The sequence below is a fragment of the Ischnura elegans genome, chromosome 7, assembly GCF_921293095.1.
Source record: "Ischnura elegans chromosome 7, ioIscEleg1.1, whole genome shotgun sequence".
NCBI classification, from domain to species: Eukaryota; Metazoa; Arthropoda; class Insecta; order Odonata; family Coenagrionidae; genus Ischnura; species Ischnura elegans.
This window is the reverse complement of record NC_060252.1, coordinates 32,114,872-32,128,689: the sequence shown is the minus strand read 5'-3', so window position 1 is coordinate 32,128,689 and position 13,818 is coordinate 32,114,872. Positions and strand designations below refer to the sequence as shown.

Genomic DNA, 13,818 nt, shown 5'->3' with positions numbered 1-13,818 from the left:
AAGATATCTTCTCACTATAACTGAAACAGAATGAATCATGGTCAAAAATTAGATTGCCATTTGCAGAGGTTTGCTTTTATTGTACACCAACAAAACTCAAAGTGAGTATAACTCATTGCAGTCATTGGCACTTATAAATGCCTGATTGCCGGCACAATCTCCATTAACGTGCTTATTAAACACAGGATTGTAGTTCCAGTGGTTTGTATAGCTCTTGCTTTTGGGACTGTGTTTTCAAAGTTATTTCTAAAGCCTTGATTTTGTGAGAGGAGAGTGAATAATGCCATTTCAGATGAAGGCACATACATGATTTTTATATTGCTGTAGAGGGTGTTAGCTTGAAGTCATTAGTATGTCAATGAGTCGATGATGCAGATTCTATTTTTTTTTGTGGAAAATTTTCCAAATGGGATGGCCAAAATTTTCAGTGGTTGCATTCCAGGATATAAGTTTTATGGGAATTAAAATTAAATTCTCTGAATATTTCTTTAAATATTCTGGCGGTTCATAATTATAAAGTGGTAAAAATACTAAAAAAATTATCCACTCTTTTCTCTCAGAATTTAAAATTGTTTTGTGGGTCCTCCCATTATAGCCTTTGCAGTGCCACTAAGAAGGTTACTTAAGTCTTTCCTGGTGGTGTGGGAGTAGTTTCATGATTGTGGCCATTAACTTGATAATATCACAGCCGAGTACTGGGTATTCGTCATTTTATGTGACGTTTCATAGGATAACCCATCTATCAACTCCTTCAGTAGCCTTAGCTGTGGGATTTTCCTTACTGGTTAACAATATTTTGCACATTCAAAGTGGGGTGAGAATTGGAGCCTTTTTCTGGAAATTTGCAAAGAATATTTCTTGTTCCTTGATAATTTCATATAGATTTTAACTAGGTAATTGAAGTTATTGATATCTTCAATATTTCTTACTTAATCTTTACTTTCGTGACAATTCTCCATAGAAATACAGCTAATATGGAAATGAGGTAACTAATAATTTATCTAGAAGCCATTTTCATATTGTATACTCTGCTTTTTACGAGCTCTATTTGGTTATTTTATTATTTCTTTTCTTTCAATAACCAGTCATGCCATAAACTGTAGCTGTAGAGAGGAAAATTCCTCCTGGAGTATGGATTAATTAATCCACCTAATCCCCTTCCCAATGCCTGCCAAAGGCCATAGGCTGCTGGCCCAATGGCATAGTATAACCCTACCACCCTGGGCAGTTGCCCCTATCCCCTACAAAAAACATTGATTCATTAAGAAGAATTTTCTAGAGCAAGGATTGCAAGGAGATTTTTTCTCCTGCTTCTATGGAGATGTTGTCAAAGTAAAAATTTCTGGGTGGATTTGAAATTTTGAAAGCAAACCTGTTTCACATGGCACTTAAACATTCTCAAATCTGAGGATTGTGGAAATGAGAACAGGCTATCATTTATGAGCCTAGTTTTTCTTTGAAGCTATCTTAGTGCTTTGTTAAAAATTTCATAGAAAAAATTTCATTGGTCTTAGGTTCATTGATTTTATTGGGAGGAAGTAGCAAACCGGTTCCACCCCAATTATTAATACTTGTAGCCCAGTGAACACGATGGCTATTATATTTGCTTGCTAGAATGCTCACTCTCTGGAGGGTCTGAGGGGTGCCCTTGCATCAAGAGAGGGTTTCAACCCTAGAAATATTTTCAATTTAACCTTCTCAGAGTATATAATAATTCTAAAAAAGCCTAAAATTTTAATGTAAACCTGTGCTTAAATTAAGCCTCAGAGCTTAAATGAGCCTAAAAAATTAAAAAATAGGCCTATTAAAATAAGCCTATGATGAAATTATTGTATGACTTTGAAAGGGATTGCCAGTGCTATGTGAAATGTGTCCAGCTCAAATTTTAATTGTCAAATTTTTCTCCTTGGAAACCTCCTAGCTTCACCCATACCTGTGGGGGGTATGTTTTATACCGATAGTACATATTCCTATCAGTTGTCATTATTGATTCCGAGTGGTCGCTGATGTGATGGGAATTTGATGAGTTGGAAATTTTTTATTTCAACAAGTTTAGCCCAGCCTTTGAAATAAAACTTTCAAGCACCTAAATTCTGATCTCACTTACAATTGCATGGAATCAACTGGCTTTGCTTGACTACAATTGGAATAATCGTGATGAATCAATCAAGTATCATGTGAAACAGGCTTTCTTTGAGCACCAGCATAGTATTAGGGTCTAGGGTTGGGGTTTGGATGTGTTGCATGCGTCATCGTGCGCATTTGCTTGGATTTCAGGAGAAGAAGAGGAAGCAGCAGGAGATTGAGCGCAAGAGGGCTGAGGTCCGAAAGCGTCTCGAGGAGGCCTCCAAAGCCAAGAAGGCCAAGAAGGGTTTCATGACCCCAGAGAGGAAGAAGAAACTCAGGGTGAGCAATGGATCACTGAGTGATCCCTCCTGATAATTATTCCATCTTTTTCATTTACCACAGAACACTATCATCTGTCTGTTCCATTGGGATGAATTCAGTCAATTATACTTGGTTATGTAATTAGGTACTTCCCATGAGAGCCCTATAAAGCTTTTTGGGACTGACTTTCCTTTGTATCAGACTATCACACATTTAATTCTAAATTTGATCCATTGTTGTGAATTCAATTGATTACTTGGTCAATTACCCTCATTATCACAAGATCCCTTGAAATACTTCAGAAACTTATTGAAAACTTTATTTGTCAGAACAACTATTGTCATACTTTCTTCATTGATTATTATTCTATGCTCTTTCTTATATTTGTACATTGCCAATTGATTTTCACCTTGCTCTCAAAAATATATTGTCATTTTTTCAATGATTTAAATTTCTTTGGAAGATTGCATGAACTTTTTAATATGCCCTTCAAGCTTCACTGCCAGTTATGAACATATTTCATCAAAGTATGGCATTGACTTGAATGCTTCCTTTTGCCTAGATGAAGCATGAAAAAAGTATTGGGCAGCAATCCCACTATTTATCATTCCATTTCCTCGAATGATATTTTTCTTTCACTGACTTATCTGCAATTCCTTTTTGTCTCATACAGCTCTTGTTGAGAAAGAAAGCTGCTGAGGAGTTGAAGAAGGAGCAGGAGAGGAAGGCCGCTGAGAGGAGACGCATCATTGAAGAGCGATGCGGCAAGCCCAAGATCATTGATGATGCCAATGAAGGTAAAAGACGAGCACATATCCCAATGCCACAGAAGCATACTGGCATACAAACTCTAATCGTCACTCTAGTTCATCCAGGCCATGACGGAATGAATGAGTTTAGAAAGGTTTAACCACCCGTGCCCTGTACAACTTCATTTAAAAAGAACTCCAATTTGATATTTAGACACTTCCTGATAAGCATATAGTTCCATTTGTGCATCCTTACCTTACCAAGAATGCATTTGAAATATCAAAACACCTCTTTCACCCCAATCAGTGTATTAGCTGTAATACTTGTAGATGTGTAATCCTTTCAACCGAGAAAAATGCTATTTATCACTCAAGAGCTCTAAGTTTATGTATTTCGTTGGCGCATTAAGTTTCTTGGGAGTAACAAGAGTACGAAAGATGCTTGCATAGCTATGTTTGTTCATGTGTTCATGGATATATTTTATTTTGCAAACAGATTCACTTAAGAGAATCCTTAAGGGTTATCACGAAAGGATCAATGCTTTGGAGGATGAGAAGTTTGATTTGGAGTACGCAGTCAAAAAGAAAGATTTTGAGGTATAAATAAAACTTTTATAGTATGGCACTACGCTTCTGTACCTGCTGGATATTTAAAAACTAATTTCTTCTTTCTGAGATTTCCAGTTTTATCACGTTTTGATTTATGCTATCCATGAAAAACTCACAAAACTAAAACTAATTTTTTTGCACTGCAATGCCTGATGTATCATCTGAAGGATGTCAATCATTTGGTATAGTATATTACTTTGAGCATAAGATTGGAAGCTACAAACAATCCTATGTTTAACAAATGCTTTTAATGCATATTATTTATATTTAATACAAGTCTTCTTCTTTCTCTGTTTATTTATAATTATGTGTGTTTTGTCGTAAACAAAATAAGTACACATTTTCTTCCTCTTCTGTGCTACTGTAAAACTTTTCCATTTCTTCTCTGAATAAGTCTTGGAGGGCTGACATTAAATATCATTAAAATGAATAGCTTTCATACATATGATATCATTTCAGAGATTTTTAGAAAAATATTTGGTTGACTATTTTAATGATATCTTGTGGAACTGCATAAGTATTAAATTAATTTTTTATTTTGTTTACATGAACTAATTTGTATGCTTTTGATATTTTGTGATTAATTTAGTTATCATATCATTGGAACTTAACCTTCATTTTTCAATCATTTTTATTCTTGGCTTAAAGGTATTTATGGATATATAAGCCAAAAAAGGGTTTAATTTACCCTTAAAATATAACATGCACAGTCTTATAAGGGGCTAAGAATAATCTCCGCATATCCTTTCTCCAAGGCTTAATTTGAGAGGCTAATGCCTTCTTATCTCTGTTTTCTATTAGACACCCCAGGTAGGGACGTCTTCCCTAAAACATTACCCTTTAGTCTGCTTCTTACTTCACTTTCCAGACTCAGTATCCTTGGACACTATCTTCTTCCTCCTTTCTTCTTTTTCTTCTTTCTCATCTATCTTTTGAATCTCTTTACTTCTAATACTTTCTTATTCTCTTGCTAACTTTTCTCTTTACTCTTCCTGTCACTTTACTTTCAGTTTCTTAACCCATAAGTTCACCTCATTGAAGCACAGTCAGTAAAATGGAGAAGGATTATTTCTTTAAGTTATTAGTCTCTCCCCAAATTATCATGTGATAGTAGTATATCATGTGATAATATTTTGGAAAATTTACCTTCTTTGTGTTCAGCACAGAACTGAGCAAAAAAATCCGGCTCAAATTATCTTTGATTTAATATTTGTGCTGGCCACATACTTTTGGCGGTAGCTTGTCCCCCAAAGTAACATTTTCTCAGGAAGAATAATTCAGGAAACATTTTTATTTGGCGATAGAAATGTTAATCCAGTTTCATGTATTTGAGTACACCCAGTGATATCATCAGATATTTAGCACCTATTTACTATTAATTCTGTGCAACCAGAGTATTTATGACATCATTTGAAATTTATGCATTCAATTTTTGATTTTATTGCATTTTTACTCTGCTAAGTATACATCAAATGAATTAAATAAATGAAATATTGTTCAACTTTTATGGTTCTTACTTCTGACCATTAGAATTAAACGTTGAAGAAATGACTCATTCTCTGACGCCCTTTGAGAAGCTAAAAATGCTTTCATTCATTAGGAATTCTAAAGCCAGATGAGCGGATCCAATTTGAAGCATTTTTATGGAAAAATAATAAAGATTTGTATCAGGGTTTTACTGTCAAAATGAATAATTCTCAGATTTTCAACCTAGCGAGTTGACGCATGATTGCGGATGCATTGATATCTTGAATCATTTCTTATCGTCTTGGTGAGTATGAAACTCTTTGCTCTAATAACGAGGAATAATTTGAATCTCAAAATATCTTCTATGTATCTTGGACCTAATCATTATGTCAAAAAAAATGATATTAATTCACTGGGAAAGCTCAAGATTTCTAATCATGTTGGTTTTCATCTCATTTTGATAGTTCGTTATATTCCGGTGATAAATGTATTTGTCACCATTGCTTGATCTATAGTCTGAGAACCTTGCGTTATTTTGAAGAAGTAATCCGATCATATCTTACCCTTTAAACCTAAATAAATGTATAAAATATGATTTTCAAAAATTAATTCTGGTGACATTATTGGGTGTATTCGAGGTGCTTGGACAAATGAAATCAGGTTGGCATCGATTAGGATTTTTTGAAAATTGAGATCTTCTGCAAAAAGTGGTGAGGAAGAGCTGAAGGACTTCAACTGAGAAGGATTTTCACCTTCTCTCCAAATGCTGACTGTGGTTTAGTGATCACAATTCACTCTTATGTTCCTTCTATTTTTCTAGCCGAGCTTCAGACTATTTGCAGAGAATACCACATCAGAATATGTAATCTAGAAGGTGATAAATATGATATTGAATGGGCAATGAAGCTCAGAGCGTATGAGGTAAAACAACTATGGGTTTACTGATTATGTTGGCATCTTACTATAATCTTTATCATCCCTGATATTATTTTAAATTTTATTATTGTTCGTGTTGTGCACGTTGATGACAAATAAAGCTGGCATTCAAAGCCATGATAGAGCAGCTGAAAGCAGAGAGGATATCACTCAGCCATGTCAATTGATTCCACTGATTATGATGTAATAATTTGTATATTTTTATATGCATACATGTGCATATTTACATATATATCAGCTTGATAGAGATGTATACATATATCTATGTGTCTAGCATAACGACACAGATATAAATATACAATCATGCACGTATATATGTGAATATGAGTTGAATACCACTGGCATCCAGTTCTTTAACCCCTCCTTTCTCTCTACCCATTCCTTTTTGAAGCAATCATTGTTCCGCTGAAAATCTTCGTCCCATACCCCACCCTACCTGGTGGGAACTCATTTTTACAGAGTCTCGCCGAGGCCTTCTCTTGCACGTCCGTCCCATCTCATTCTTGCTTTCAGGGAGACTTTGTGGAGGGGGATACATTCCTGGAAAGAGTTTGTAAAATGTCCTGAAGTCTTTTAAGGATTATTTTGAAATTGTTTACTCTAGAGACAGAGAGAGAATTGTTATGATGCTATCTATCATTGTAGACATTTTCTTGTTATGAAGTTTAAGAGATTACATTCATACAATTACTTGCTGTTTAACTCATGAAATTGTGCTAACAATTTACATTTTAGCGCAACTCAAGTCGATCTTGAAGAACTATTTCGATCGTGTAATGCTGTGTGAGTCACAGAAATGGGATTTGGAATATGAAGTGAGAAAGAAAGATTACGAGGTATAGTGTCTCCCTGTAATTGCCTTCTGTTTACACAGTGAAGTTTGTCAATCCCGCCAGCCCTGGATTCCATTTGTTGATTTCTTGTCCTAGAGAGCCCTACGCTAGTGTTTTGTATCCTCATGCCATCATTATGAGGGAGAAAACATACATGTAAATGACATCATCCACCAAATTCTTATTTTTATCACCCAAAAAAATAATGAATGGTCAATAATTGCTGGGAAAACCATCAGGTGCTAATGATGTCAATTGGTGCAGTATTTATTGTTTGGAATTTCATTGCACACTTGCTTATCCAAGTTCCTGTACATAAGTTTTTGAACAGAAATCTTATTATAAATATTTACAGAGAATAATAGGTTGCATACACTGAAATTTTTCACGAGAAAAAATAATCATGTTGTTCTAATTCATTTGTCGGAAACAAACGTTCATAGGCAGAGAGAATTTTCATTCAGTTGCTTCTTATAGACAAGAAATTTACAAATCCCAGGGCTGGTTTTAATAAGCTCATCAGCACCTAACAAAAACTAGTAAACCAAAGCATATGCATAATTGTCTCATGATAGACAACATTAGTCCCCTTTTAGAGTGTTACTTAGCATTTCCGGACTGTGAACCATATGCGTACACAAACATCTTAGAGTCATCCTGAATGTTATGTCATAATATAAATGCACGTGTTGATATGGGAAGCCCACGTGTTTTGTGTATGTTACATGAATTCACTGTGAAACTACGAAATTTTAATAAAAATTTTTTTATGTGTGGTGCAAAATCCATATTCTAACTCGGAAACAAACTGCGAAAGAATTTAGTGGGATATTTCCATCAATGCCTGATTCAATGCTTTGGTTGCATTGAAGGGTGATGGATTGTACACATCACATACCAATAATCCTAACTCCTCTCTCACCCACATTCTCCTTTGTTCCAAGCACCAATAGTCCCCTTTGTTGGCGAGGACCTCAATATTCCACTAACTAGATAGTTAATGAATTTTTATTTATATTAACCACTTTTATAAACTTCTCTTGCATATTACTTGGTTCATATTTTTCAATGATACAGTGAATGTATCACTATAAAAATGTGACTGGAATCAGACATCATCCATCAAGAACCTTATGGTTCAATTTATCTCTAAACATCATTAGTCAACAGATGCCATTCAATAGAAGCCTCTTAATGTGAAAGATTGAGATGTATTTGCATGTTAAACAGTTTTTCATTTTTATTTGTTTTCACACACCAGTGGATTGGTTTTTATAACTATTTTTCATACTTTTTATTTTACAAATTCTTTCAATGTCTATGTCTGAATGTGTATGCTGGGAGTTTACAGTATTTTGAAATATTTTTATACCATTTTCTCTCTGAAATAGAATAATCATGGAATTTTTAGGTTATAAATAATTATACATTATATAGCTTTCTGCCTCAATTGGGGGAATTTTATCTTTGAACCTGCAATTGAAAGCAGTGTAAAGTGGAACATTAATCGTCCTCAACTTTGTATTCCAAATCCAATTGTGATAACATGCAATCCCTTAATTATCCTCTTTCTTCATCATTCATATTTTTCATATTTGAGTTAAATCATAATGTCTTGCCTTTTTTTATTGCTCTTTTTATCACCCTCAAAGTATGGTATCACCGTGTCTTGTGTGAACGACTTTGCTTGTTTATAGAGAGGCGTTTTTAATGTCTTTTTGGGTGAATGAATGGCCGTGAAGGAAGACAGTTGCTTGAGCCAAGGCATGAAAGAGGTTTGAGTTGTCACCTTGGCATTGGCAGTCTTCTTGCCTTGCCAAGGGCCGTGATATTGTCCCTTGAGTTGCGACAGAACCCAATAATAGGGTGAGAGGCAGAGTCGAGAACATAGATGTGTGTCACTCAAGAGATCTAACACCATTCATTCATTCTGAGGATATGTGAAACCCCCTCCATGAAACATCCCCCTTCCAAAAAACCTTCCTCACCCATCCAGACAGCAATATAACTAGCAAAAACTTGTATTTACCATTACAGAAAAAAATATTCAGATTGTACACCATATATATTGTTAGTGAAGATATAATGGATTTTAAATAATACCTAGAGCCAATTTATTGAGGAATTTTTCTATGCCTCCACCATTTCTTCCAAAAAGAAAATATTTAACTCATCAAAATGCCAGAATCTATAGGCTCTTAATACCCTCTATGGTAGCTTAAAGGACTCGTTATCGTTACTTGGAGAAAAGTTTTATGTATATTGAAAATGCTCAATGAAAACCATGTAAAAGCATGAATTCAATTGTTGAGGCCTTCACTTTGTAGAATTCCATATTTAATGTTTGGAAAGGAAATTGCTTAGCTTTTCTACAAAAAACACACTTTATTGCCGACTAGTTTCGGTTACACTGTACCATTATCAAGACTAGTCAAAAACCTCACTAGTCTTGATAATGGTACAGTGTAACCGAAACTAGTCGGCAATAAAGTGTGTTTTTTGTAGAAAAGCTAAGCAATTTCCTTTCCAAACATTAAACATGTAAAAGCATAGTTTTTGTGTCTTAAAATGTTTTATTTTGGAATTATAAATATCATGTAGCAAAAATTTCATTCCACATTGATCGTGTCGAAAAACATGAAAGCAGTTGTTTTTTGACCCATATGAAACCATTTTGGAGAGTAACAAATGTTTTTACTGGTTTCTCGGCTGTTTTGGTACAATCCTTCATTTTTCCAACCTATTCCATCAACATTCCACTTTATATGTGCTTGTTGCTTCTATTCCCCATCATCCCTCCAAATATATCCCCCTGACCATCTTTTGAGATCCCAAAACCCTCAATATCACTCATTCCCTCTAGATATCCCTAATAAAGGGAGTGCTGACTCATTTCTTACTTAAAAATTTGCATTTTGAGACTATAAAGTTGCAATAAATTTTCATGAATATGTATTTGCCTCTCTCTCTCTCTTTTGCTCTCAGCTGATCATAGACAGTGAGAGTATGGAATTTGCACCATATTAAATGATTTTTTGTAGTGCTTACCAATAGAAAACAAGGTAGTTTAGATATTGTGTTTTTACCTGTAATTGTTACCTTTACTTAATAGTGAGAAAAATCAATAACATTGACTATACTGATTCTGTCATTTCACTCCAAAGTGGGTGGTGACCAGTGGGGTTTCTCTTGCATATGTAGATGCTTGCCTATTGGGAGCCACAAGACCCATATGTATTTTTGGTCGCCTTTGGGCCTGTCGTGTGGTGGTTTCCCATCATTATCTAGAGTTTTGAAGTTCCATTTATTTCATTTTCATATGGTTTAACAAATGGGTATTTTTGTGATGCTGTAGATAGTGATTTTTTTACTAGAATTCAAATTAAATTCTTGCTGTTACACATACCTTTCAGGTTTCTTAGCTACTATTCTAGTTCAACTTGAAAGTTAAATTTAGTCTTGGCATTATTTTTACCTCTCTTCCATTCACCATTAGAGTATTGTGGAATTTTTTTAAACCCGCATTCATAGTAATTGAGGACTTAAATTGTTACTCAAGAGGAACGGTAACTATTTTTATGATAGAAAGAGTAAAATGTAAGTAAAAAAATTTTTTTTGAGATTACGTCTTCAATGCTTCTTTGTGGCAAATTTACTTCATTTTGTTATTTCTTTTCTATCTTTCCACTCTGAATTTTTAAAAATTGACAACACTCTTGTTCCTGTATCATTCTTTTTAATTTAAACAGTTGTAGGAAGGTAATGAAAAATTTAATGGTCAATCTGAGTAAGAAAAAAATTTCGATTAAGCACGCAGCTGACTGGAGATGGATTTTGTTTTTTTTTACCAGAACGATGAATCAGATTGAAATATAATTTGACCTCTCCACTGAGGAACATATCAGGGCATTCTTAATTTAAAATAATTAAACCAACTTTTACATTGTCTATAATTACATCTGCATGAAACCTGATGATTAACACATGAGTAATTCAGATACGAATTTCCTGCTGCCTCTCTCTAAGTGTACTATTTCTCTGTCACCTGTTTACTACTTTTCTGCTCCACCTTGACTCCTATATGTGAAGACAACCACAAGACTCCTGAAATTCTGTGAAGTGATAGTGATTGATGTGATATGTGTAAGGTGGAATCCTTTTCCCAGGCCATTCTTCATTCCATGTGCATCCATTGCTCCTTTACTCTTTGCCTCCCTAATTATCCACCTTAATCATGTCTACATTGTATTGGCAGATGTGAAAACATTTCCTGACTTGAATTCACCCTTCTTTACATAGGAGGATCCAGCACACGGTACTCTGTTCTTTTTTCCACGAAGCATCTTGATGCATTGACATAAGTTCTCTTCTTTTAATTCTTGTTTACATACTGAATATATTTTTTCAGACAAGTAAATGGTTGTTATATAGAATTTTGGTAAATATATTATATGTAACTCAATTATCCTTGGAACACTTAACTAACCTCACTATGTACACACACTTATAAAGACAAAAATAGATTTTAGAAAAATTCTTTCACTCTTTTTCTATTCTTTGATGTTTAATTTTTAAACTCACAGTGCGCTTATATTTTGCTGGTATGAAGATAACCATGTATATATTTTGCTTTGCTAAGTTTTTTTTCAAATACATTGCTATGATTTTGTGAATTTTAAAGCTTTAGAATATCGCTTGTACAAAAAACTTCCGAAAAACTTTATTTATTTTCTTTTAACAATGACCATTTTATCACTATTTTGGACATTTTATACTTTTTACTGACAGCTTTTCAATGTCAAATGGCATGATGTTTTTGTTTTTTAAGATGTTGCATGTTGTACTGTCTAATTATTAATAAATAGAACTTGTTATAAAGTACCCACCGAATAAGACTAATTGTCTTAAAAACCTGAGAAATTTCTTTACAATGAAGGATGTAATTCCTCAAAATTTTCCAACTTTTATCTTGAAATTTTAAATGCATAAGCTTTTCAATTATTGCTTTCAAATTCAATTCTAAATGTTTGTGAAGAATTTTAATCATTCTATTATATATTAAATTCCATCAAAGAGCAAAAAAATAATTTAACATCTTTTTGTGTTCAAAATTAATCTTTGATGTTGACCTGTTGTTTTTTAGATCTCTGACCTCAACAGCCAAGTGAACGATCTCCGTGGAAAGTTGTAAGTACCTCACCTTTCTTTATCTTTTCATAATAATTTTTATACTTATTCCATCTTTTCTCAGGGTCCCTCCTCTCAAGGCCACTCATTGCTTCTTCTCAATTGTTCCTGTGTCTCCTAGTGGAACTTTGTTTCATATGGTATAGATCATATCAGTGGCAGACAATAAATTAGATGAGCTGCAGATAAGCTCCTGGATGTGGCTTTACGTCACAAACAGTTGTGTTTGGTTCCAATATGGAAAATTTGCAGGTGTCACAGGGTGGCCTCATGAGAAGGGACCTTTGTGTTTGTAGAAAGGGAGTATGTATTATGATGACTCTTGCAGTTGCATTTGCTTCATATTCAGGTCAGAGATGTTGCAAGTCATAAACTTCAGTCAGGGCTATTTATTTTCTAATTTTTGTTTTTTTAAATTATTTTTTACTCCCTTTAGTTGACAACCCAAAACTTTTACTGACCAATCTCATTCATTCTCACATGTAACATTACTCATAAAGACGATGATTTTGATTAAAAAATATTTTCTCAGTTATTGAGTGATTATATTTCGTAGCCTCTCAGCATTTTTATCTGCTGCCTTGAAAAGTGTCTTCACCAGTTCATTATTTTATATGGGAGAGAGTCAGAATGTAAGTTGTTTGATGATGTCAACACTTTCTATGTTGGAAGTAAATGGTCACTTAGAGGTTGAGTTGAATTTTGGGACGTAAGGAAGTTCATAAATAATCATTTTTGCCTGAGACATCCTTAGGATTGTGTTGCACGGATATTTAGTCCTGAAGAGATCTCTGGTTAAGAAAAGAAATGAACCTAAGCAAAATGTATGCAGGCAATGGATGCCATCTCTTTCCGCCAGAAAACTCAAATAATTCATTTACTCAGGGATTGCTTTGATTATACAATGCGGCCCTATCATATGTCTTTCTTCAGCTACACTTTGAAATAGTGTTCAGATGATAAAAATCTTCAATTTTGGATCAGTATTGGAAAAATAAAAGTCCATTCACTTAATTCATTATAACTTGTTTTCTTTTCCAGCATGAAACCAACCCTGAAGAAGGTTTCAAAATACGAGAACAAATTCGCTAAGCTGCAAAAGAAGGCAGCTGAATTTAACTTCCGTAACCAACTCAAACAGGTCAAGAAGAAGGAGTTTACCCTTGAGGAGGAGGACAAGGAGGTGGGTGCAATGAAAAAATCGTGGAACTTAGCTCTCAGAATAAGTCAATTTAATCTGATTAATTTAAAGCATTTTTTTCGTAAGTCATGGTAGTCTTTTATTGGAGCACTATGTTACTTACGGAGCACCCAGTAAAGTTGGTTAGAATGACCCACTTTCTCGATGTTTCTTGAAAAATTTGAGAGACGAATATATTAAACAGTCAGTGTTTTATTTTTTAGATTTCTTTCTTCAAGATGAAACTAAGTATTAGATCTCTTCTGGATATTCAGGATCTAAAGGCTTTATTCATGACAATCTCGCAGTAAACTGCGGTTGAATTTCTCTTATCAATATTTTTCTTCTCAAATATAAGGGTTTACGTAGCAGAGATAATTTGAGATTTGTGGTTGGGAGCTTGTTTTAGGTATTGATGCTTCTTAGTAGAAAAATGTCTTACCTAACAGAACCAAATTTGAATGATTCA

The 13,818-nt window shown here is 34.1% G+C and overlaps 1 protein-coding gene across 10 annotated transcripts in view; it reads left to right on the top strand.

The window, feature by feature from the left end:
* Nucleotides 1-13,818, top strand: part of LOC124162098 (troponin I) — a 32,460-nt gene that overhangs the window by 15,022 nt on the left and 3,620 nt on the right. For 4 of the 10 annotated variants that reach the window (XM_046538494.1, XM_046538488.1, XM_046538497.1 and 1 more), the window contains exons 3-7: nucleotides 2,278-2,406; nucleotides 3,062-3,185; nucleotides 6,885-6,985; nucleotides 12,126-12,169; nucleotides 13,211-13,352. In XM_046538494.1, coding sequence (XP_046394450.1) covers nucleotides 2,278-2,406; nucleotides 3,062-3,185; nucleotides 6,885-6,985; nucleotides 12,126-12,169; nucleotides 13,211-13,352 — 540 coding nt within the window. Of the gene's footprint in view, nucleotides 1-2,277; nucleotides 2,407-3,061; nucleotides 3,186-3,633; nucleotides 3,735-6,033; nucleotides 6,135-6,884; nucleotides 6,986-12,125; nucleotides 12,170-13,210; nucleotides 13,353-13,818 lie in introns of all 10 variants that reach the window. The other 6 variants (XM_046538492.1, XM_046538487.1, XM_046538496.1 and 3 more) reach the window with 2 other exon arrangements.